Here is a 27548-nt window from a genome sequence, read left to right as displayed (position 1 = left end):
TGGGACCACACATACATACATACGTACATAGTGCCTGGGACCACACATACATACATACGTACATAGTGCCTGGGACCACACATACATACATACGTACATAGTGCCTGGGACCACACATACATACGTACATACATAGTGCCTGGGACCACACATACATACATACGTACATAGTGCCTGGGACCACACATACATACATACGTATATAGTGCCTGGGACCACACATACATACGTACATACATAGTGCCTGGGACCACACATACATACATACGTACATAGTGCCTGGGACCACACATACATACATACGTACATAGTGCCTGGGACCACACATACATATATACGTACATAGTGCCTGGGACCACACATACATACATACGTACATAGTGCCTGGGACCACACATACATACATACGTACATAGTGCCTGGGACCACACATACATACATACGTACATAGTGCCTGGGACCACACATACATACATACGTACATAGTGCCTGGGACCACACATACATACATACGTACATAGTGCCTGGGACCACACATACATACATACGTACATAGTGCCTGGGACCACACATACATACATATATAGTGCCTGGGACCACACATACATACGTACATACATAGTGCCTGGGACCACACATACATACATACGTACATAGTGCCTGGGACCACACATACATACATACATACGTACATAGTGCCTGGGACCACACATACATACATACATAGGTCCTCACATTCTCCTATATCCCGTCTGTTTGCACCTTTTATCTCCTCCAGCCTGGCCTCCACGTGACCTGGGTCCTGGTCCTCACTCTGCTTCTATAGACGTAGTCCCAAGTCAGAGAGTCCAGACAGGCTCCTTGGGGGAATGTTTATCCATAAATCATAGGTGGCTTTCATCCCTGCGCTCGGGTTTGTAGTGACTGGACGTGTCCGTGCGTGAGTACTTGTACATGTGAGACACGTGACCTCGGTCTAGGTTGCTACACTGGTGGCTGAACTAGAAAGGAGAGTCTGCCAATACTTCCGTTTGGTGGCTTCGGGGCGGAGGTGGACGTCGTCAAGTCCTCACCACGTCACACCTGGGGATATACAGAGATGAGATCAGATGATTGTGTGAGGGAGGCCGGCCAGTGGGGCCGTGCGATGCTTGGCGGTAGGCATGGTGTTCCTGGGATTAAAGGCCTCACCTTTTCTCCTCCAAACATATTGCTGGCTATTGTGGCCAAACAGCTCCATTGAGCTTGAGTTTCCAATCATTTCTACAACTCTTATTTTTTTTGTGATTGGAGCACATACTTGTTGGTCACAAAAATCATTCATGAAGTTTGCTTCTTTTATGAATTTATTATGGATCTACTGAAAATGTGACCAATCAAAAGTATACATACAGCAATGTTAATATTTGCTTACATGTCCCTTGGCAAGTTTCACTGCAATAAGGCGCTTTTGGTAGCCATCCACAAGCTTCTGCTTGGTGCAGTTCAGCTAAATGTGTTGCTTTTCTGACATGGACTTGTTTCTTCAGCATTGTCCACACCTTTAAGTCAGGACTTTGGGAAGGTCATTCTAAAACCTTCATTCTAGCCTGATTTAGCCATTCCTTTACCACTTTTGAGGTGTGTTTGGGGTCATTGTCCTGTTGGAACACCCAACTGTTTGGCCACAATACCCAGCAATATGTTTGGAGGAGAAAAGGTGAGGCTTTTAATCACAGGAACACCATACCTACCGTCAAGCATGGTGGTGGTAGTATTATGCTCTGGGCCTGTTTTGCTGCCAATGGAACTGGTGCTTTACAGAGAGTAAATGGGACAATGACCTCCAAAGTCTTCAGGACAAGCTAAAACCATCAGCCCGGAGGTTGGGTCTTGGGTGCAGTTGGGTGCTCCAACAGGACAATGACCCTAAACACACGTCAAAAGTGGTAAAGGAATGGCTAAATCAGGCTGGAATGAAGGTTTTAGAACAACCTTCCCAAAGTCCTGACTTAACCTCTTAAGGCCCAAGCTGTTTGTTTACATGTTGTTTTTTTTATTTCTCTTTGCTATTTGGGCTTATTGGACCCTAATTAGAATAAAAACTAAGAATCATCTTTTGATATGATGTACTTAGTCCATAAGTACACAAACGTGTACTTCATGTTTAGTGACATGCTAATTGTTATTTTTACACTTTTTTTTCTCAAAATTCCATTGTATGTTATACTCTTCTGACACCACCAGATGGCAGTATAAGTGTCCACATAAGCGGCCATAAGACCCCAATTCAGTAGTGTACACAATTTTGGAAATAAGAGCTGAAAGGTGCTGTCCACGCATGTGGCCACTAAGCCTTTAGAGCAGTGGTACTTAACCTTGTTGGAGGTACCGAACCCCACCAGTTTCATATACGCATTCACCGAACCCTTCTTTAGTGAAAAAGTTTGATGTTTTTTTTACTGGTGCACAAAATGAACTGTGCATGAACATTCATTAAAACACTATTAACATGTAAACAAAAACGGCAAAAAAAAAAAAAAAAAATTTATATACTGTATATATCAATGTATGTGTATATATATATATATATATATATATATATATATATATATATATATATATATTTATATATATATATATATATATATATATATATATATATATATATATATATATATATATATATATATATATATATGTGTGTGTGTGTGTATATACATGTATATATATATTTATATATGTGTGTGTGTATATATATATATATATATATACCGTATTTTCCGCACTATAAGCCGCCCCGGGTTATTAGCCGCACCTTCAATGAATGGCATATTTCAAAACTTTGTCCACCTATAAGCCGCCCCGGACTATAAGCCGCGCCTATGCTGCGCTAAAGGGAATGTCAAAAAAACAGTCAGATAGGTCAGTCAAACTTTAATAATATATTAAAAACCAGCGTTCTAACAACTCTGTCCCAAAATGTACGCAAATGTGCAATCACAAACATAGTAAAATTCAAAATAGTGCAGAGCAATAGCAACATAATGTTGCTCGAACGTTAATGTCACAACACACAAAATAAACATAGCGCTCACTTTCTGAAGTTATTCTTCATTCGTAAATCCTTCGAATTCTTCGTCTTCGGTGTCCGAATTGAAAAGTTGGGCAAATGTGGGATCCAAAATGGCCGGTTCCGTCTCGTCGAAGTCACCGGAGTCAGTGTCACTGTTGTCCAGCAGTTCTGTGAATCCTGCCTTCCGGAAAGCTTGGACCACAGTTGTGACCGAAATATCTGCCCAGGCATTTACGATCCACTGGCAGATGTTGGCGTATGTCGTCCGGCGCTGTCTGCCTGTCTTAGTGAAGGTGTGTTCGCCTTCGGTCATCCATTGTTCCCACGCCGTTCGCAGTCGTGATTTGAATGCCCTGTTGACACCAATATCCAGCGGCTGGAGGTCTTTTGTCAATCCACCCGGAATGACGGCGAGTATTGAATTAAGCGCGTAAGCGTGTCTCTTAATGTGATGTTATGAGCTAGCAAATATAACAACTACACTACCCAGCATGCAACGATAGTGACGAGCATGCGCGGTAGCCCTGAGAAGCGTTGTATGCTGGCAGTTAGAATGTGGTTATGAGCACGCTGTGAGTAAACGTTGAGAACTCAGTTAACACGCCTCGTCTGCATTATTTATAATTAGACAGACAACACACTTAATAGGAGCCATTTTGGGGTCTTTACATAAACACACAAATGGAAATGAAACGTCACATATCCCAGCATGCACCGCGCGCTTCTTCTACGGGGAAAAAAGATGGCGGCTGTTTACCGTAGTTGCGAGACCTAAACTTTATGAAAATGAATATTAATATTAACCCATATATAAGGCGCACCGGATTATAAGGCGCACTGTCAGCTTTTGAGAAAATTTGTGGTTTTTAGGTGCGCCTTATAGTGCGGAAAATACAATATACACACACACATATATAAATATATATATATATACACACACATATATATATATATATATATATATATATATATATATATATATATATATATATATATATATATATATATATATATATATATATATATATATATATAAAAATATATATATATATATATATATATATATATATATATATATACATACATACATTGATATATACAGTATATAATATACGCTTGCCGCTATGTGCATGTCACGTACGTGATTTTGGGGAAATATATGTGCTGTATCAACTTTGGGGAGGTGAACGGTACTTTGGGCTGTGGGATTGAGTGTGTTGTGCAGGTGTTTGAGTTGTATTGGTGGGTTATATGGACGGGAGGGGGGAGGTGTTTGTTATGCGGGATTAATTTGTGGCATATTAAATATAAGCCTGGTTGTGTTGTGGCTAATAGAGTATATATATGTCTTGTGTTTATTTACTGTTTTAGTCATTCCCAGCTGAATATCAGGTCCCACCCGCCTCTCACAGCATCTTCCCTATCCTGAATCGCTCCCACTGCCCTCTAGTCCTTCACTCTCACTTTCCTCATCCACAAATCTTTCATCCTCGCTCAAATTAATGAGGAAATCGTCGCTTTCTCAGTCCGAATCGCTCTCGCTGCTGGTGGCCATGATTGTAAACAATGTGCGGATGTGAGGAGCTCCACAACCTGTGACGTCACGCGCATATCGTCTGCTACTTCCGGTACAGGCAAGGCTTTTTTATCAGCGACCAAAAGTTGCAAACTTTATCGTCGATGTTCTCTACTAAATCCTTTCAGCAAAAATATGGCAATATCGCGAAATGATCAAGTATGACACATAGAATGGACCTGCGATCCCCGTTTAAATAAGAAAATCGCATTTCAGTAGGCCTTTAATATTGCTGTATGTATACTTTTGACCCAGCACATTTGCTCACATTTTCAGTAGACCCATAATAAATTCATAAAAGAACCAAACTTCATGAATGTTTTTTGTGACCAACAAGTATCTATCACAAAAAAATAAGAGTTGTAGAAATGATGTTCTTTACAAGTGTATGTACACTTTTGACCAGGACTGTACGTTGGTAGACCTCACTCCCTTACTTTTTGAACATTCCACCAAGAACACAAATGTCTCTGTCTTTTTTGTGTGTTGTGATTTGTAAAGAAGGAGTCATACAAGACGGCCAACAATGTCGCTAATGGGATTAATCGACTCCGCCTATAAAGCCTTTTTTTTTTAAAAACATCCAACAATACTCCATTTACATGTCGTGACCCGCATATTAAGTCAGTAATCCCAATCCCAATCAGCAAGTATGTTGAACACACCAGGAATTTGACTTGGGAGAGAGACTGTGCTCTCTTTGTTCAATGTCAACAATAAATATTGAAGATTAACAAAACATTTACACCGAAATCATGAATATGTCCAAGGTAGGGTTGTACGGTACACCGCTACTAGTATAGTACATCGGTACTAAGACGCCTCTAAAAAGTACCAGTACCCGTCATGCCTGAAGTGAGATTTAAAAAAAGGTTTTATTGCATTATTTTATTTTATTCCTTTGGCTTTCATTTCTAGTTTGGCAGCTGTGTATTGACTCCTGTCTTTATTTTATTCATTTAAAATATAGTTAATATACCAATTGTAATACAACAAACTGTATTCTAATTTTTTTTTTTTTTTTTTAATGCATTGGTTATCAATTATTTAGTTGTTTTTTTTAACGCTGGAAAAGTTGTTTGTCAATTGAGTTGCTTGTAAATGTGTTACATACATTTATCCAAAAAGGTAAATAGGTATGTGATGCTTGAAACAGGATATAGACACTGTATATGGGTGGGGTGTCCAAACTTTTTGACTTGGGGGCCACATTGGGCTACGAAATTTGGCCCGGAGCATGTAAAAGTAACAATGAACACTGAATAAAAAATATAAATGCAAAACTTTTGTTTTTGCTCCCATTTTAACAAGTTGAACTCAAAGATCTCAAACTTTACTATGTACACAAAATATGTATTCCTCTCAAACATTGTTCACAAATCTGTCTAAAGCTGTGTTAGTGAGCATTTCTCCTTTGCCAAGATAATCCATCCCACCTCACAGGTGTGGCATATCAAGATGCAGATGAAACAGCATGATTATTGCACAGGTGTGCCTTAGTATGCCCACAATAAAAGGCCACTTTGAAATGTGCAGTTTTGTCACACAGCACGATGCCACAGATGTCGCAAGTTTTGAGAGAAGAGCTGTTGCCCGTGAATTGAATGTTAATTTCTCTACCATAAAGCGTCTCCAAAGGCGTTTCAGAGAATTTGGCAGTACATCCAACCGGCCTCACAACCGCAATCCAAGTGTAACCACACCGGCCCAGGACCTCAACATCCAACAGGTGCACAGTCAACACCGAGAGGGACAAGCGGTAGAAAATGGATGGCACTACGTCACTTGATACATCTAAATCTCATTAGATATTTGATGTAAAGTCAACATTCTTAAGTCAGAAGTGCACTTTATATACCTATTATTACCAATACATACGAATTCATGGTCATTAACCTGAAATACACAGGTCAGAAGTGCACTTTATATACCTATTAATTAATTCAGTCTAATCATTATTATTTACCACTACATCTCATTAGATATTCAATGTAAAGTCAACATTCTTAAGTCAGAAGTGCACTTTATATACCTATTATTACCAATATATACCAATTCATGGTCATTAACCTGAAATACACAGGTCAGAAGTACACTTTATATACCTATTAATTCATTCAATCTAATCATTATTATTTACCACCACATCTCATTAGATATTCAATGTAAAGTCAACATTCTTAAATCAGAAGTGTACTTTGTATACCTATTATTACCAATTCATGGTCATTAACCTGAAATGCACAGGTCAGAAGTGCACTTTATATACCTATTAATTCATTCAATCTAATCATTATTATTTACCACTACATCTCATTAGATATTCAATGTAAAGTCAACATTCTTAAGTCAGAAGTGCACTTTATATCCCTATTATTACCAATATATACCAATTCATGGTCATTAACCTGAAATACACACATCAGAAGTGCACTTTATATACCTATTAATTCATTCAATCTAATCATTATTATTTACCACTGCATCTCATTAGATATTCAATGTAAAGTCAACATTCTTAAGTCAGAAGTGCACTTTTTATACCTATTATTACCTAAATATACCAATTCATTGTCATTGACCTGAAATACACAGGTCAAAAGTGCACTTTATATACCTATTAATTCATTCAATCTAATCATTATTATTTACCACTGCATCTCATTAGACATTCAATGAAAAGTCAACATTCTTAAGTCAGAAGTGCACTTTATATACCTATTTTTACCAATATATACCAATTTATTGTTATTAACCTGAAATACACATGTCAGAAGTGCACTTTATATACCTATTAATTAATTCAATCTAATCATTATTATTTACCACTACATCTCATTAGATATTCAATGCAAAGTCAACATTCTTAAATCAGAAGTGCACTTTATATACCTATTAATTCATTCAATCTAATCATTATTATTTACCACTATTTCTCATTAGATATTCAATGCAAAGTCAACATTCTTAAGTCAGAAGTGCACTTTGTATACCTATTATTACCAATTCATGGTCATTAACCTGATATGCACATGTCGAAAGTGCACTTTATATACCTATTAGTTCATTCAATCTAATCATTATTATTTACCACTACATCTCATTAGATATTCAATGTAAAGTCAACATTCTTAAGTCAGAAGTGCACTTTATATACCTATTATTACCAGTATATACCACATCATGGTCATTAACCTGAAATACACAGGTCAGAAGGGCACTTTATATACCTATTAATTCATTCAATCTAATCATTATTATTTACTACTACATCTCATTAGATATTCAATGCAAAGTCAACATTCTTAAGTCAGAAGTGCACTTTATATCCCTATTATTACCAATATATACCAATTCATTGTCATTAACCTGAAATACACATGTCGGGAGTGCACTTTATATACCTATTAATTCATTCAATCTAATCATTATTATTTACCACTGCATCTCATTAGACATTCAATGAAAAGTCAACATTCTTAAGTCAGAAGTGCACTTTATATACCTATTTTTACCAATATATACCAATTCATTGTTATTAACCTGAAATACACATGTCAGAAGTGCACTTTATATACCTATTAATTAATTCAATCTAATCATTATTATTTACCACTACATCTCATTAGATATTCAATGCAAAGTCAACATTCTTAAATCAGAAGTGCACTTTATATACCTATTAATTCATTCAATCTAATCATTATTATTTACCACTATATCTCATTAGATATTCAATGCAAAGTCAACATTCTTAAGTCAGAAGTGCACTTTGTATACCTATTATTACCAATTCATGGTCATTAACCTGATATGCACATGTCGAAAGTGCACTTTATATACCTATTAGTTCATTCAATCTAATCATTATTATTTACCACTACATCTCATTAGATATTCAATGTAAAGTCAACATTCTTAAGTCAGAAGTGCACTTTATATACCTATTATTACCAGTATATACCACATCATGGTCATTAACCTGAAATACACAGGTCAGAAGGGCACTTTATATACCTATTAATTCATTCAATCTAATCATTATTATTTACTACTACATCTCATTAGATATTCAATGCAAAGTCAACATTCTTAAGTCAGAAGTGCACTTTATATCCCTATTATTACCAATATATACCAATTCATTGTCATTAACCTGAAATACACATGTCGGGAGTGCACTTTATATACCTATTAATTCATTCAATCTAATCATTATTATTTACCACTGCATCTCATTAGACATTCAATGTAAAGTCAACATTCTTAAGTCAGAAGTGCACTTTATATACCTATTTTTACCAATATATACCAATTCATTGTTATTAACCTGAAATACACACGTCAGAAGTGCACTTTATATACCTATTAATTCATTCAATCTAATCATTATTATTTACCACGACATCTCATTAGATATTCAATGCAAAGTCAACATTCTTAAGTCAGAAGTGCACTTTATATACCTATTATATCTCATTAGATATTCAATGCAAAGTCAACATTCTTAAGTCAGAAGTGCACTTTGTATACCTATTATTACCAATTCATGGTCATTAACCTGATATGCACATGTTGAAAGTGCACTTTATATACCTATTAGTTCATTCAATCTAATCATTATTATTTACCACTACATCTCATTAGATATTCAATGTAAAGTCAACATTCTTAAGTCAGAAGTGCACTTTATATACCTATTATTACCAGTATATACCACTTCATGGTCATTAACCTGAAATACACAGGTCAGAAGGGCACTTTATATACCTATTAATTCATTCAATCTAATCATTATTATTTACTACTACATCTCATTAGATATTCAATGCAAAGTCAACATTCTTAAGTCAGAAGTGCACTTTATATCCCTATTATTACCAATATATACCAATTCATTGTCATTAACCTGAAATACACATGTCGGGAGTGCACTTTATATACCTATTAATTCATTCAATCTAATCATTATTATTTACCACTACATCTCATTAGATATTCAATGAAAAGTCAACATTCTTAAGTCAGAAGTGCACTTTGTATACCTATTATTACCAATTCATGGTCATTAACCTGATATGCACATGTCGAAAGTGCACTTTATATACCTATTAGTTCATTCAATCTAATCATTATTATTTACCACTACATCTCATTAGATATTCAATGTAAAGTTAACATTCTTAAGTCAGAAGTGCACTTTATATCCTCATTATTACCAATATATACCAATTCACGGTCATTAACCTGAAATACACACGTCAGAAGTGCACTTTATATACCTATTAATTCATTCAATCTAATCATTATTATTTACCACTACATCTCATTAGAAATTCAATGCAAAGTCAACATTCTTAAGTCAGAAGTGCACTTTATATCCCTATTATTACCAATATATACCAATTCATGGTCATTAACCTGAAATACACACATCAGAAGTGCACTTTATATACCTATTAATTCATTCAATCTAATCATTATTATTTACCACTGCATCTCATTAGATATTCAATGTAAAGTCAACATTCTTAAGTCAGAAGTGCACTTTTTATACCTATTATTACCTAAATATACCAATTCATTGTCATTGACCTGAAATACACAGGTCAAAAGTGCACTTTATATACCTATTAATTCATTCAATCTAATCATTATTATTTACCACTGCATCTCATTAGATATTCAATGAAAAGTCAACATTCTTAAGTCAGAAGTGCACTTTGTATACCTATTATTACCAATTCATGGCCATTAACCTGATATGCACATGTCGGTAGTGCACTTTATATACCTATTAGTTCATTCAATCTAATCATTATTATTTACCACTACATCTCATTAAATATTCAGTGTAAAGTCAACATTCTTAAGTCAGAAGTGCACTTTATAAACCTATTATTACCAAAATATACTACTTCATGGTCATTAACCTGAAATACACAGGTCAGAAGGGCACTTTATATACCTATTAATTCATTCAATCTAATCATTATTATTTACCACTGCATCTCATTAGACATTCAATGTAAAGTCAACATTCTTAAGTCAGAAGTGCACTTTATATACCTATTAATTCATTCAATCTAATCATTATTATTTACCAGTACATCTCATTAGATATTCAACGTAAAGTCAACATTCTTAAGTCAGAAGTGCACTTTATATACCTATTATTACCAATATATACCACTTCATGGTCATTAACCTGAAATACACAGGTCAGAAATGCACTTTATATACCTATTAATTCATTCAATGTAATTATTATTATTTACCACTACATCTCATTAGATATTCAATGTAAAGTCAACATTCTTAAGTCAGAAGTACACTTTATATACCTATTATTACAAATATATACCACTTCATGGTCATTAACCTGAAATGCACAGGTCAGAAGTGCACTTTATATACCTATTATTACAAATATATACCACTTCATGGTCATTGACCTGAAATGCACAGGTCAGAAGTGCACTTTATATACCTATTAATTAATTCAATCTAATCATTATTATTTACCACTACATCTCATTAGATATTCAATGTAAAGTCAACATTCTTAAGTCAGAAGTGCACTTTATATCCCTATTATTACCAGTATGTACCAATTCATGGTCATTAACCTGAAATGCACAGGTCAGAAGTGCACTTTATATACCTATTAATTCATTCAATCTAATCATTATTATTTACCACTACATCTCATTAGATATTCAATGTAAAGTCAACATTATTAAGTCAGAAGTGCACTTTATATCCCTATTATTACCAATATATACCAATTCATGGTCATTAACCTGAAATACACAGGTCGGAAGTGCACTTTATATACCTATTAATTCATTTTATCTAATCATTATTATTTACCACTACATCTCATTAGATATTCAATGTAAAGTCAACATTCTTAAGTCAGAAGTGCACTTTATATACCTATTATTACCAATATATACCAATTCATGGTCATTAACCTGAAATACACATGTCGGAAGTGCACTTTATATACCTATTATTACCTAAATATACCAATTCATTGGCATTAACCTGAAATACACAGGTCAAAAGTGCACTTTATATACCTATTAATTCATTCAATCTAATCATTATTATTTACCACTACATCTCATTAGATATTCAATGTAAAGTCAACATTCTTAAGTCAGAAGTGCACTTTATATACCTATTATTACCAATAGATACCAATTCATTGTCATTAACCTGAAATACATATGTCGGGAGTGCACTTTATATACCTATTAATTCATTAAATCTAATCATTATTATTTTCCACCACATCTCATTAGATATTCGATGTAAAGTCAACATTCTTAAATCAGAAGTGCATTTTGTATACCTATTATAACCAATTCATGGTCATTAACCTGATATGCACATGTCGGAAGTGCACTTTATATACCTATTAGTTCATTCAATCTAATCATTATTATTTACCACTACATCTCATTAGATATTCAATGTAAAGTCAACATTCTTAAGTCAGAAGTGCACTTTATATACCTATTATTACCAATAGATACCAATTCATTGTCATTAACCTGAAATACATATGTCGGGAGTGCACTTTATATACCTATTAATTCATTAAATCTAATCATTATTATTTTCCACCACATCTCATTAGATATTCGATGTAAAGTCAACATTCTTAAATCAGAAGTGCATTTTGTATACCTATTATAACCAATTCATGGTCATTAACCTGATATGCACATGTCGGAAGTGCACTTTATATACCTATTAGTTCATTCAATCTAATCATTATTATTTACCACTACATCTCATTAGATATTCAATGTAAAGTCAACATTCTTAAGTCAGAAGTGCACTTTATATACCTATTATTACCTAAATATACCAATTCATTGTCATTAACCTAAAATACACAGGTCAAAAGTGCACTTTATATACCTATCCATTCATTCAATCTAATCATTATGATTTACCACCACATCTCATTAGATATTCAATGTAAAGTCAACATTCTTAAGTCAGAAGTGCACTTTATATACCTATTATTACCTAAATATACCAATTCATGGTCATTAACCTGTATTGCGTGTTAGTACCTACCTGCAGCGGCGAGGATCCAGCCTCTTATTTCTCCTGTGGCAGCTCTCAGCAGTGACGGTGCAGAGACACCGACAAGACTCTGCATCCAGAGTCCACTTCCTGCCTCTGCAGGGTCCACAGGAAGGCCGCGTGGACGGCGAAGGGGAACTGGTGGCGGGAGACGGGAAAACCCGGGTGCTGGGAGGGAAACAATTATCTGTTAATAAGTTTGTCAAAATGACATCATCACCTCTTGCTGTCATCTCCGGAACGAATAAGCAGTGATAAACGAGAGGTTACGTAATACAATACTGCAATTATGTCACGTAATACAAACGCGGAATCATTTTGGGATGCAATGTATTAAAATTATGAAAAAATGTGTTGGGGCAAATTCAATTTTAATCGGTTTCTTTTTGATTTATTCATAATAACATAAAATGTTGGAAAATGACATGTATCATCTGCATAAAAGTTTTCATAGGACCCAAACACTGAAATTAGCAAGGAATAAATTGCGTTTTTTTAATCCAGATTCGCACAAAAATGTCTTCCATTCCAGCCTGTAATCCTCTTGTGAATAAAGTGAGGCTTTTAGGTGCAAAAAGTGTTCCTGATGGGTCACATATCAGTAAGACGAGAGTAGCGTTGTACGGTATACTACTAATGAATCATATTCGGTACTATACCGCCTCTAAAAAGTACCGGTCCCCTCCCCCCCGTCGTCGTCACATCATGACATTTCAGGTTTTTACGAGCAGAGGAGCATGTTCGGCAGCGCACACACACAGAGTACTTACAAGCAGACACAGTGTGTAGACAGAAAAGGGAGAACGGACGCATTTTGGCGTAAAAAGTAAAGATAAAGGTGAAGTTATAACACTGAAATGCCCTCAGGAAGAGGTGCTTTAAGACATGGCTAGCTCGCTAGCGGCTAACATCCATCCACAGTGTTTTAGCTACTTCTAAATCACTAATCCTCGCCTCCATGGCGACAAATAAAGTAAGTTTCATACAAGTATCATTATCACTGGAGGACGAGGAATAGCTAAACATGCTTCACGACACACCGTAGCTCACCAACGTCACAATGTAAACAAACGCCATGGGTGGATCCACACCTGACATCCACTGTAATGATACCAAGTACAGGAGCGTATCTAGTCGATACTACTATCATTACATTGATATTTTTTTAGCATTATATAAACATATCATGTTTATAAAGTCAGTAAATACGTCTCTGGACACATGAGGACTTTGAATATGACCAATGTATGATCCTGTAACTACTTGGTATCGGATCGATACCTAAATGTGTGGTATCATCCAAAACTAATGTAAAGTATCAACGAAGAGAAGAATAAGTGATTATTACATTTTGACAGAAGTGTAGATAGAACATGTTGAAACAGAAAATAAGCAGATATTAACAGTAAATGAACAAGTAGATTAATACATTATTTTTTTTACAGTTTGTCCCTCATAATGTAGACAAAATAATAGGTAGATAAATGACACAATTTGTTACTGCATACGTCAGCAGACTAATTAGGAGTCTTTGTTTGTTTACTTACTACTAAAAGACAAGTTGTCTAGTATGTTCACTATTTTATTTAAGGACTAAATTACAATAATAAACATATGTTTCATGTACACTAAGAATTTTTGTTAAAATAAAGGCAATAATGACATTTTTTGTGGTCCCCTTTAAGTATCGAAAAGTACCAAAAAGTATGGAAATACATTTTGGTGCCGGTACCAGGATATTGGTATGGGGTCAACACTACACTGCAGCAGTAAAAGTATCAAGCATGAGATCCGTCAGTCCACCACAGCGTTGCCATGGCGGCTCATCCGGTCCAGACTCTCGCTGGGCCCAGACACTCGAAGAAAGCCGCTCCATTTACTCGTCCTAGTTGTTTTTTGTTTTTTTTTGCCTGCGTCTTCCCAGGAGGCCGGCGGGTAATGAAGTTACTTAATGAGGCAGAGATGGGCCCCCGGTGACCACGCCTGCCGCTGGCACGGACAGAGAAGGTGGCATTGGGAGCAAAATGACACAGATTTCACCCTGCTGGAGCCTGAATAAAGCCTGCTGCGGGTGATGGATGGGCGCTGTGGGGACATCACACCCAAACGTGGCCCTCTCTGACCCCCTGGGGTCGGACATGACTGACAGCCAAAAAGGTGCACTAATTCTTTCATGCTGCCAAGTCATGGGAATCACTGAGCGGGACGACACACCTGTCAATCACACACTTCCACCTTGACTGTTGTCATATTAACCACAACGCTCCTCCTCCCACACACTCTGACACCTCCATAACGTATCTACGGCGCTGAAGACACCACCAGGCTAGACACGCACTGGTGTTTATGTTATTTATTGTCTTCACCGAGTGCTGTGGAGTGTTAAATGTCGCCACAAAGGAGCATTATGTTCATCTGGACCACAAAGGTCTCTTTGAGGCCCGAGTATCACACAGAGGTGAGTGAGCTTGTGTACGTGTGTGTGTGTGTGTGTGTGTGTGTGTGTGTGTGTGTGTGTGTGTGTGCGTGTACGTGTGTGTGTGTTCTTGTATTTCTACCCTTCTTGAGACACCAACAAGGAAAAGTACCGTCCATGTGAGGACCGGTGAACGAGTTAAAACCATTGCATCTAATAGAGAGCCAAATACTAGAGTCCGTGAACATTGCTCCAAAGTCGGGATTTTTTGTTGATTTAATGTGCATACAAAAGTAAACATTGACAGGTGCAAAGGCAGCAATGTATCGACTTTTTTCTTATAAAATTGGGAACAATTTCTCATATTTTTTCTGTTTCTGTAATATTGCAATATTTTCTCTCAAAATTATTACTTATGTAAAATTATTACTTTTTAATGCAAAATGGGGACATTTGTCAAAAAAGATTCTGACCTTTGTCACATTTTTGCCAATTTTTTGTTGTTCTTGTAAAACAGTGACATTTTTGGAGTACAATTCTGACTTTTGTCATAATTTTGCCAAGTAAATTTCCGAATATTATTATAATATTGCCAACATTTTAAAATGTTCTTATAACATTGTGACTTTTGTCAAGTGAAATTACGACTATTTTCATAAAATTGCCAAAATTTTAAGCTTTTTCTTGTAAAATTGAGACTGTTATTGAGTGAAATTCCAACTTTTATCATAACATTGCACAAATGTTACATTTTTCTTGTAAAACTTTACTTGCGTTGAGTAAAACGACAACTTTTTTTATAATACTACCAAAATTCTAAGTTTTTCTTGTGAAATTCCAACTCATTTTTCACAACAAGCATTTTTATATTTGCATAGTATGTATATATTATTAATGTTGTAAATACACTTCTTTATATATCTAGAAAGGGTGGTCCTAAAGAGGGAGGCCTTTTTTGGAGGTCTCAGGAAGGTACTAAATACAAGAATGTGTGTGTGTGTGTGTGTGTGTGTGTGTGTGTGTGTGTGTGTGTGTGTGTGTGTGTGTGTGTGTGTGCATGTGTGTGTGTGTGTGTGTGTGTGTGTGTGCGTGTGTGAGTGTGTGTGTGCGTGTGCGTGTGTGTTCTTGTATTTCTACCCTTCTTGAGACATCAACAAGGAAAAGTACCGTCCATATGAGGACCGGTGAACGAGTTAAAACCATTGCATCTAATAGAGAGCCAAATACTAGAGTCCGTGAACATTGCTCCAAAGTCGGGATTTTTTGTTGATTTAATGTGCATACAAAAGTAAACATTGACAGGTGCAAAAGCAGCAATGTGTCGACTTCTTTCTTATAAAATTGGGAACAATTTCTCATATTTTTTCCGCTTCTGTAATATTGCAATATTTTCTCGCAAAATTATTACTAATGTAAAATTATTACTTTTTAATGCAAAATGGTGACATTTGTCAAAAAAGATTCTGACCTTTATCAAATTTTTTCAAATTTTTTTGTTGTTCTTGTAAAAGAGTGACATTTTTGGAGTAAAATTATGACCTTTGTCACAATTTTGCCAAGTAAAATTCCGAATATTTTCATAAAATTGCCAACATTTTAAAATGTTCTTATAACATTGTGACTTTTGTCAAGTGAAATCACGACTATTTTCATAAAATTGCCAAAATTGTAATCTTTTTCTTGTAAAATTGAGACTGTTATTGAGTAAAATTCCAACTTTTATCAAAATATTGCACAAATGTTAAATTTTTCTTGTAAAATTTTGACTTGCGTTGAGTAAAACGACAACTTTTTTTTATAATACTGCCAGAATTCTAAGTTTTTCTTGTGAAATTCCAACTAATTTTTCACAATGAGCATTTTTACATTTGCATAGTATGTATATATTATTAATGTTGTAAATACACTTCTTTATATATCTAGAAAGGGTGGTCCGGAAGAGGTAGGAATTTTTGGGGAAGTCTCAAGAAGGTAACAAATACAAGAATGTGTGTGTGTGTGTGTGTGTGTGTGTGTGTGTGTGTGTGTGTGTGTGTGTGTGTGTGTGTGTGTGTGTGTGTGTGTGTGTGTGTGTGTGTGTGTGTGTGTGTGTGTGTGTTTTCTTGTATTTCTAGCCTTCTTGAGACATCAACAAGGAAAAGTACCGTCCATATGAGGACCGGTGAACGAGTTATAACCCCGGCTTCCGGTTCCGGTTCACCGTGCGTGACTGCTCGCTGACTGCTCGCTGTTTCGAAAAAGCTAAGTATCGTTCTAATTGTGTGCTTTTAAATTGTTCTGCAGCTTTCTTTATTACTTTCTCAACATATTTAGTAGTACTATTTAACTTGCAAATCACCCGATCTCTGTCTCTCCGCCCCTCCCGCAGCTAGCTAGCAGCTAGCTGCTAAGCTAACGAAGCTAGCGCGGAGAAAGGCGTCGCCGGGCGCCGGTCAGAAGGAGTCTACTCCTGCACACCGTGACCAGGACTTCTCGGAAGACAGCAGGAACTTCACTCGGTGACAGAAAACACCGTGAGTATGGCTTCCTGCGCGTCTTGCACCTTACTCACGGAGAGGCTGGCTCTGCTAGAGGGCCGTGTCCGCCAGTTAGAGCAGAGTAATCTCGTAACTTTAGATGTTGCGGACACATCTGCTAGCGTTAGCTGTAGCGAGCTAACTAGCCCAGCATGTAGTAGTCCTAAGCGGCCTACAAGCTACGGTGTACCGGTTGAGACGCATAATAGATTTAGCTCTTTAGCTAGTCCTACACCCCAGTCTACCGGGCACCACACCTTAGTCATAGGGGACTCCATCACCCGAAACATAAAGCTTAGCAAACCAGCCACAATTAAGTGCATCCCGGGGGCCCGAGCACCTGACATAGAGGCTAATCTTAGGGAGCTAACTCGCAACAGGCCTAGTAAACACGTACGACAGGCTAATCGCACCACTAGTTATGCGAATATAGTTGTACACGTTGGCTCCAATGACACTAGAATGAGACAGTCAGAGATTACAAAGAGAAACATAGCCAGGACTTGTGATCTCGCTAGAAAGATGTCCAGGCATCGAGTAATTGTCTCTGGCCCCCTGCCTGCGAGAGGCAATGATGAGAGATATAGCAGATTAGTCTCGCTTAACAAGTGGCTGGCTAGCTTCTGTAGACAACAGGGACTAACGTTTATTGATAATTGGCCCTCTTTCTGGGGCAAACCAGGCTTGCTGATGAGGGACGGCCTTCACCCTAACCAGGAAGGCGCCATCATCCTGTCTAAGAATATAGACTACTGTTTAAGTCACATTTGACTAACTACACTAGAGCAAGCCCGGTCACAGGCAATTACAGAGCCTGCTAGTCCGGGTGAGGAGTCAGTTAAGCTAGAACTAGCCAGCGCCAGGCTGGATAATTCCTGTACGCATAGCAATTTTCTTAGAATAACACACAACTCACATAATGTGTTTTCTGTTGTGAATGTGTCCGGGGTAGATATGCATTCTACTGAGGTGGCAAATCATGATGCGTTCAGTCGATCGCAGCATCAAGCAAACAATCTGAAAATTCCCGTCGTATCAATTCCTAGATATGGTCGAAACTATTTAAAGTGCACTACGTATAATAAACGCAACATTATTAATATTTCTACTACGGATAATTTAAACAAAAACTCGTCAAAACAGCCCAATACTTATAATATGGGCTTTTTAAACATAAGATCATTGTCTCCCAAAACGTTATTAGTTAATGAGGTCATTAGAGACAACAATCTTAACGTCATTGGTCTTAGCGAAACCTGGCTCAAACCAGACGAATTTTTTGCGCTAAATGAGGCATCTCCTCCTAACTATACGAATGCGCATATTGCCCGTCCCCTTAAAAGGGGTGGGGGAGTCGCATTAATATACAATGAAAACTTTAACCTTACCCCTAACCTAAATAATAAATACAAATCGTTTGAGGTGCTTACTATGAGGTCTGTCGCACCGCTGCCTCTCGATATGGCTGTTATCTACTGCCCCCCAGGGCCCTACTCGGACTTTATTAATGAATTCTCAGAGTTCGTTGCTGATTTAGTGACGCACGCAGACAATATAATCATAATGGGGGACTTTAATATCCATATGAATACCCCATCGGACCCTCAGTGCGTGGCGCTCCAGACTATAATTGATAGCTGTGGTCTTACACAAATAATAAATGAACCTACGCATCGCAACGGCAATACGATAGATCTAGTGCTGGTCAGGGGTGTCACCACCTCCAAAGTTATGGTACTCCCGTATACTAAAGTAATGTCCGATCATTACCTTATAAAATTCGAAGTTCTGACTCATTGTCAACAAACTAATAATAATAATAACTGCTATAGCAGCCGCAACATTAATGCCGCCACAACGATGACTCTTGCTGACCTACTGCCTTCGGTAATGGCACCATTCCCAAATTATGTCGGCTCTATTGATAACCTCACTAACAACTTTGACAATGCCCTGCGCAAAACCATTGATAGCATAGCACCGCTAAAACAAAAAAGGGCCCCTAAAAGGCGCACCCCATGGTTTACAGAGGAAACCAGAGCTCATAAATTATCATGTAGAAAGTTGGAACGCAAATGGCGCGCGACCAAGCTTGAGGTTTTCCATCAAGCATGGAGTGATAGTTTAATATCGTATAAACGCATGCTTACCTTAGCTAAAGCTAAATATTACTCAAATCTCATCCGCCTCAACAAAAACGACCCTAAATTTTTGTTTAGTACAGTAGCATCGCTAACCCAACAAGGGACTCCTCCCAATAGCTCCACCCACTCGGCAGATGACTTTATGAATTTCTTTAATAAGAAAATTGAACTCATTAGAAAGGAGATTAAAGACAACGCATCCCAGCTACAACTGGGTTCTATGAACACAGATACAACTGTATCTACGACGGATACTGCAATACAAAATAGTCTCTCTCTTTTTGATGAAATAACATTAGAGGAACTATTACAGCGTGTAAGTGGGATAAAACAAACAACATGTTTACTTGACCCACTTCCTGGGAAACTTATCAAGGAGCTTTTTGTATTATTAGGTCCATCAGTGCTAAATATTATAAACTTATCACTTTCCTCTGGCACTGTTCCCCTAGCATTCAAGAAAGCGGTTATTCATCCTCTGCTCAAAAGACCTAACCTTGATCCTGACCTCATGGTAAACTACCGACCGGTGTCCCACCTTCCCTTTATTTCGAAAATCCTCGAAAAAATTGTCGCACAGCAGCTAAATGAACACTTAGTGTCTAACAATCTCTGTGAACCTTTTCAATCCGGTTTCAGGGCAAATCACTCTACGGAGACAGCCCTCGCAAAAATGACTAATGATCTACTGCTGACGATGGATTCTGATGCGTCATCTATGTTGCTGCTTCTTGATCTTAGCGCTGCTTTCGATACCGTCGATCATAATATTTTATTAGAGCGTATCAAAACACGTATTGGTATGTCAGACTTAGCCTTGTCGTGGTTTAACTCTTATCTTACTGACAGGATGCAATGCGTCTCCCATAATAATGTGACCTCTGACTATGTTAAGGTAACGTGCGGAGTTCCTCAGGGTTCGGTTCTTGGCCCTGCACTCTTTAGTATTTACATGCTGCCGCTAGGCGATATCATACGCAAATACGGTGTTAGCTTTCATTGCTATGCTGATGACACCCAACTCTACATGCCCCTAAAGCTGACCAACACGCCGGATTGTAGTCAGCTGGAGGCGTGTCTTAATGAAATTAAACATTGGATGTCCGCTAACTTCTTGCAACTCAACGCCAAGAAAACGGAAATGCTGATTATCGGTCCTGCTAAACACCGACATTTATTTAATAATACCACCTTAACATTTGACAACCAAACAATTACACAAGGCGAATCAGTAAAGAATCTGGGTATTATCTTCGACCCAACTCTCTCCTTTGAATCACACATTAAGAGTGTCACTAAAACGGCCTTCTTTCATCTCCGTAATATCGCTAAAATTCGTTCTATTTTATCCACTAGCGACGCTGAGATCATTATTCATGCGTTCGTTACGTCTCGTCTCGACTACTGTAACGTATTATTTTCGGGTCTCCCTATGTCTAGCATTAAAAAATTATAGTTGGTACAAAATGCGGCTGCTAGACTTTTGACAAGAACAAGAAAGTTTGATCATATTACGCCTATACTGGCTCACCTGCACTGGCTTCCTGTGCACTTAAGATGTGACTTTAAGGTTTTACTACTTACGTATAAAATACTACACGGTCTAGCTCCGTCCTATCTTGTCGATTGTATTGTACCATATGTCCCGGCAAGAAATCTGCGTTCAAAGAACTCCGGCTTATTAGTGATTCCCAGAGCCCAAAAAAAGTCTGCGGGCTATAGAGCGTTTTCTATTCGGGCTCCAGTACTATGGAATGCCCTCCCGGTAACAATTAGAGATGCTACCTCAGTAGAAGCATTTAAGTCCCATCTTAAAACTCATTTGTATACTCTAGCCTTTAAATAGCCCCCCTGTTGGACCAGTTGATCTGCCGTTTCTTTTCTTTTCTCCTCTGCTCCCCTTTTCCTTGAGGGGGGGGGGGCACAGGTCCGGTGGCCATGGATGAAGTGCTGGCTGTCCAGAGTCGGGACCCGGGGTGGACCGCTCGCCTGTGCATCGGCTGGGAACATCTCTACGCTGCTGACCCGTCTCCGCTCGGGATGGTGTCCTGCTGGCCCCACTATGGACTGGACTCTTACTATTATGTTGGATCCACTATGGACTGGACTCTCACAATATTATGTCAGACCCACTCGACATCCATTGCTTTCGGTCTCCCCTAGAGGGGGGGGGTTACCCACATATGCGGTCCTCTCCAAGGTTTCTCATAGTCATTCACATCGACGTCCCACTGGGGTGAGTTTTTCCTTGCCCGTATGTGGGCTTTGTACCGAGGATGTCGTTGTGGCTTGTGCAGCCCTTTGAGACACTTGTGATTTAGGGCTATATAAATAAAGATTGATTGATAAAAGATTGAGTTAAAACCATTGCATCTAAAAGAGAGCCAAATGCTAGAGTCCGTGAACATTGCTTCAAAGTCAGGATTTTTTTGTTGATTTAATGTGCATACAAAAGTAAACATTGACAGGTGCAAAGGCAGCAATGTGTCGACTTTTTTCTTATAAAATTGGGAACAATTTCTCATATTTTTTCTGCTACTGTAATATTGCAATATTTTCTCGGAAAATTATTACTTATATAAAATTATTACTTTTTAAAGTAAGACAGTGACATTTTTTGAGTAAAATTATGACCTTTGTCACAATTTTGCCAATTTTCTGTTGTTCTTGTAAAACAGTGACATTTTTGGAGTAAAATTCTGCCTTTTGTCATAATTTTGCCAAGTAAAATTCCGAATATTATTATAATATTGCCTACATTTTAAAATGTTCTTATAAAATTGTGACTTTTGTCGAGTGAAATCACGACTATTTTCATAAAATTGCCAAAATTTTAAGCTTTTTCTTGTAAAATTGAGACTGTTATTGAGTAAAATTCCAACTTTTATCATAATATTGCACAAATGTTCAATTTTTCTTGTAAAATGTCGACTTGCGTTGAGTAAAACGACGACTTTTTTTATAACACTGCAAAAATTCTAAGATTTTCTTGTGAAATTCCAACTCATTTTTCACAACAAGCGTTTTTATATTTGCATAGTATGTATATATTATTAATGTTGTAAATACACTTCCTTATATATCTAGAAAGGGTGGTCCTAAAGAGGTAGGCATTTTTTGGAGGTCTCAGGAAGGTACTAAATACAAAAATGTGTGTGTGTGTGTGTGTGTGTGTGTGTGTGTGTGTGTGTGTGTGTGTGTGTGTGTGTGTGTGTGTGTGTGTGTGTGTGTGTTCTTGTATTTCTACCATTCTTGAGACATCAACAAGGAAAAGTACCGTTCAAATGAGGACCGGTGAACGAGTTAAAACCATTGCATCTAATAGAGAGCCAAATACTAGAGTCCATGAACATTGCTCCAAAGTCAGGATTTTTTGTTGATTTAATGTGCATAAACAGTAAACATTGACTGGTGCAAAGGCAGCAATATATGATAGAACAAGATGGCAGCTAAAGAAGGACTTACCTATTCATCCCCGAAAAAACCCGCCAGGTGAACAGCTGATTTTACCACTTCCGGTGCTGATGAAAGACAACCCATATGTGACCATAGGATGAACTAATACACTACGCTACAAAGACTATAGTGGCCATTAGCAGCGGCACAGGGGCCATCTGTGGTCCGTGACTCCTTTGTCATCGGCCTTAAGCACATTACAAAAAAACAAAAAATTGATATCTCATTTGCACCCCTGCTGGGGACATCTATCAAAATGAGGGTGGTCCCAAAAAGGAGGGATTTCTGAAATTGACTGTGTCAGTTTTAAAAGTGCTCCCCCGCTGGTCAACATATGAAATAACAAGTGTGTGTAAGAAATTGAAATGCGCCCCCTTTGGCCAAAATGTATTTAAAAAATTTTTTTTATATGTATATAGAGACATACTGTAATAACTTGAAGTAAATAATGAAAATTAGAATGCAAAAAAATGCAAAAAAAAAATAAAAATTCTCACAATGTGTCGACTTTTTTCTTATAAAACTGGGAACAATTTCTCATGTTCTTATTGTTTATGTATTATTACAATATTTTCTCGCAAAATTATTTGTGACTTTTTAATGCAAAATGGTGACATTTGTCAAAAAAGATTATGACTTTTATCCCATTTTTGCCAATTTTTTTGTTGTTCTTGTAAAACAGTGACATTTTTGGAGCAAAAGTAGGACTTTTGTCATAAAATTCATAAGTCATAAGTCAAAAGTCTTAAAAAGTCATAAAATTATGACTTTTGTCATAATTTTGCCAAGTAAAATTCCTAATATTATTATAACATTGCAAAAATTAAAAAAATGTTCTTATAAAACTGTGACTTTTGTCGAGTAAAATTACGACTCTTTTCATAAAATTGCCCAAATTTTAAGCTTTTCTTGTAAAATTGCGACTGTTATTGAGTAAAATTCCAACTTTTATCATAACATTGCACAAATGTTCAGTTTTTCTTGTAAAATGTTGACTTGCGTTGAGTAAAACGACGATTATTATAATACTGCCAAAATTCTAAATTTTTCTTGTGAAATTCCAACTCATTTTTCACAACAAGCTTTTTTATATTTGCATAGTATGTATATATTATTAATGTTGTAAATACACTTCTTTATATATCTAGAAAGGGTGGTCCCAAAGAGAGAGGATTTTTTTTTTTGGAGGTCTCGAGAAAGTACCAAATACAAGAATGTGTGCGTGTGTGTGTGTGTGTTCTTGTATTTCTACCCTTCTTGATACATCAACAAGGAAAAGTACCGTCCATATGAGGACCGGTGAACGAGTTAAAACCATTGCATCTAATAAAGAGCCAAATACTAGAGTCCGTGAACATTGCTCCAAAGTCAGGATTTTTTTGGTTGATTTAATGTGCATACATAAGTAAACATTGACAGGTGCAAAGGCAGCAATGTGTCGACTTTTTTCTTATAAAATTGGGAACAATTTCTCATATTTTTTCTGTTTCTGTAATATTGCAATATTTTCTCGGAAAAGTATTACTTATATAAAATTATTACTTTTTAATGTAAAACAGTGAAATTTTTTGAGTAAAATTATGACCTTTGTCATAATTTTGCCAAGTAAAATTCAAAATATTTTTTATAATATTGCCAAAATTTTTAAATGTTCTTATGAAATTGTGACTTTTGTCGAGTGAAATTACGACTATTTCCATAAAATTGCCAACATTTTAAGCTTTTCTTGTAAAATTGAGACTGTTATTGAGTAAAATTCCAACTTGTATCATAACATTGCACAAATGTTCAGTTTTTCTTGTAAAATTTTGACTTGCGTTGAGTAAAACGACAACTTTTTTTATAATACTGACAAAATTCTAAGATTTTCTTGTGAAATTACAACTCATTTTTCACAACAAGCGTTTTTATATTTGCATAGTATGTATATGTTATTAATGTTGTAAATACACTTCTTTATATATCTAGAAAGGGTGGTTCTAAAGAAGGAGTCATTTTTTGGAGGTCTCAGGAAGGTATCAAATACAAGAACGTGTGTGTGTGTGTGTGTGTGTGTGTGTGTGTGTGTGTGTGTGTGTGTGTGTGTGTGTGTGTGTGTGTGTGTGTGTGTGTGTGTGTGTGTGTGTAGATATAGGTAGGCATTTTTTGGAGGTCTCAGGAAAGTACTAAATACACAAATGTGTGTGGTGTGTGTGTGTGTGTGTGTGTGTGTGTGTGTGTGTGTGTGTGTGTGTGTGTGTGTGTGTGTGTGTGTTCTTGTATTTCTACCATTCTTGAGACATCAACAAGGAAAAGTACTGTTTAAATGAGGACCGGTGAACGAGTTAAAACCATTGCATCTAATAGAGAGCCAAATACTAGAGTCCGTGAACATTGCTCCAAAGTCAGCATTTTTTGTTGATTTAATGTGCATAAACAGTAAACATTGACTGGTGCAAAGGCAGCAATATATGATAGAACAAGATGGCAGCTAAAGAAGGACTTACCTATTCATCCCCGAAAAAACTTGCCATGTGAACAGCTGATTTTACGACTTCCGGTGCTGACGAAAGACAACCCATATGTGACCATAGGATGAACTAATACACTTTGCTACCAAGACTATAGTGGCCATTAACAGCGGCATAGGGGCCATCTGAGGTCCGTGACTCCTTTGTCATCGGCCTTAAGCACATTACAAAAAAACGAAAAATTGATATCTCATGTGCACCCCTGCTGGGGACATCTATCAAAATGAGGGTGGTCCCAAAAAGGAGGGATTTCTCAAATTGACTGTGTCAGTTTTAAAAGTGCTCCCCCTCTGGTCAACATATGAAATAACAAGTGTGTGTAAGAAATTTAAGTGCTCCCCCTCTGGTTAACATATGAAATAACAAGTGTGTGTAAGAAATTGAAATGTGCCCCCTTTGGCCAAAATGTATTTAATTTTTTTTTTATATGTATATAGAGACATACTGTAATAACTTGAAGTAAATAATGGAGATTAGAATGCAAAAAAATGCAAAAAAAAAAAAATGCAAAAAAAAAATGCAAAAAAAAAAAAAAAAAATTCTCACAATGTGTCGACTTTTTTCTTATAAAACTGGGAACAATTTCTCATGTTCTTATTGTTTATGTATTATTGCAATATTTTCTCGCAAAATTATTAGTGACTTTTTAATGCAAAATGGTGACATTTGTCAAAAAAGATTATGACTTTTATCCCATTTTTGCCAATTTTTTTGTTGTTCTTGTAAAACAGTGACATTTTTGGAGTAAAAGTAGGACTTTTGTCATAACATTCATAAGTCATAAGTCAAAAGTCTTAAAAAGTCATAAAATTATGACTTTTGTCATAATTTTGCCAAGTAGAATTCCTAATATTATTATAACATTGCCAAAATTTTAAAAATGTTCTTATAAAACTGTGACTTTTGTCGAGTAAAATTACGACTCTTTTCATAAAATTGCCAACATTTTAAGCTTTTTCTTGTAAAATTGCGACTGTTATTGAGTAAAATTCCAACTTGTATCATAACATTGCACAAATGTTAAATTTTTCTTGTAAAACTTTGACTTGCGTTGAGTAAAATAACGACTTTTTTTATAATACTGCCAAAATTCTAAGTTTTTCTTGTGAAATTCCAACTCATTTTTCACAACAAGCGTTTTTATATTTGCATAGTATGTATATATTATTAATGTTGTAAATACACTTCTTTATATATCTAGAAAGGGTGGTCCTAAAGAGGGAGGCAATTTTTGGAGGTCTCAGGAAGGTACTAAATACAAGAATGTGTGTTTGTGTGTGTGTGTGTGTGTGTGTGTGTGTGTGTGTGTGTGTGTGTGTGTGTGTGTGTGTGTGTGTGTGTGTGTGTGTGTGTGTGTGTGTGTGTGTGTTCTTGTATTTCAACGCTTCTTGAGACATCAACAAGGAAAAGTACCGTCCATATGAGGACCGGTGAACGAGTTAAAACCATTGCATCAAATAGAGAGCCAAATACTAGAGTCCGTGAACATTGCTCCAAAGTCAGGATTTTTTTGTTGATTTAATGTGCATACAAAAGTAAACATTGACAGGTGCAAATGCAGCAATGTGTCGACTATTTTTGTTATAAAATTGGTAACAATTTCTCATATTCTCTCTGTTTCTGTAATATTGCAATATTTTCTCGGAAAATTATTACTTATATAAAATTATTACTTTTTAAAGTAAGACAGTGACATTTTTTGAGTAAAATTATGACCTTTGTCATAATTTTCCCAAGTAAAAGTCTGAATAATATTCTAATATTGCCAA

The 27548-nt window shown here is 36.5% G+C and overlaps 1 protein-coding gene across 1 annotated transcript in view; it reads right to left on the bottom strand.

The window, feature by feature from the left end:
• Window positions 1-666: 666 nt before the first annotated feature.
• vegfba (vascular endothelial growth factor Ba) overlaps window positions 667-27548 on the bottom strand; it is a 75602-nt gene continuing 48720 nt past the window's right edge. Inside the window, exons 7-8 of the mRNA XM_061930375.2 lie at window positions 12729-12905; window positions 667-1083 (exon numbers count right to left, since the gene is read on the bottom strand). Of these exons, the coding sequence (XP_061786359.1) occupies window positions 1062-1083; window positions 12729-12905 (199 nt within the window). The 3' untranslated portion in view covers window positions 667-1061. The remainder of the gene's footprint in view (window positions 1084-12728; window positions 12906-27548) is intronic.

Source organism: Nerophis lumbriciformis, linkage group LG36 (genome assembly GCF_033978685.3).
Source record: "Nerophis lumbriciformis linkage group LG36, RoL_Nlum_v2.1, whole genome shotgun sequence".
Classification (NCBI taxonomy): Eukaryota; Metazoa; Chordata; class Actinopteri; order Syngnathiformes; family Syngnathidae; genus Nerophis; species Nerophis lumbriciformis.
Note: the sequence above shows the minus strand (reverse complement) of the source record. Positions and strands in the feature narration are given on the sequence as shown.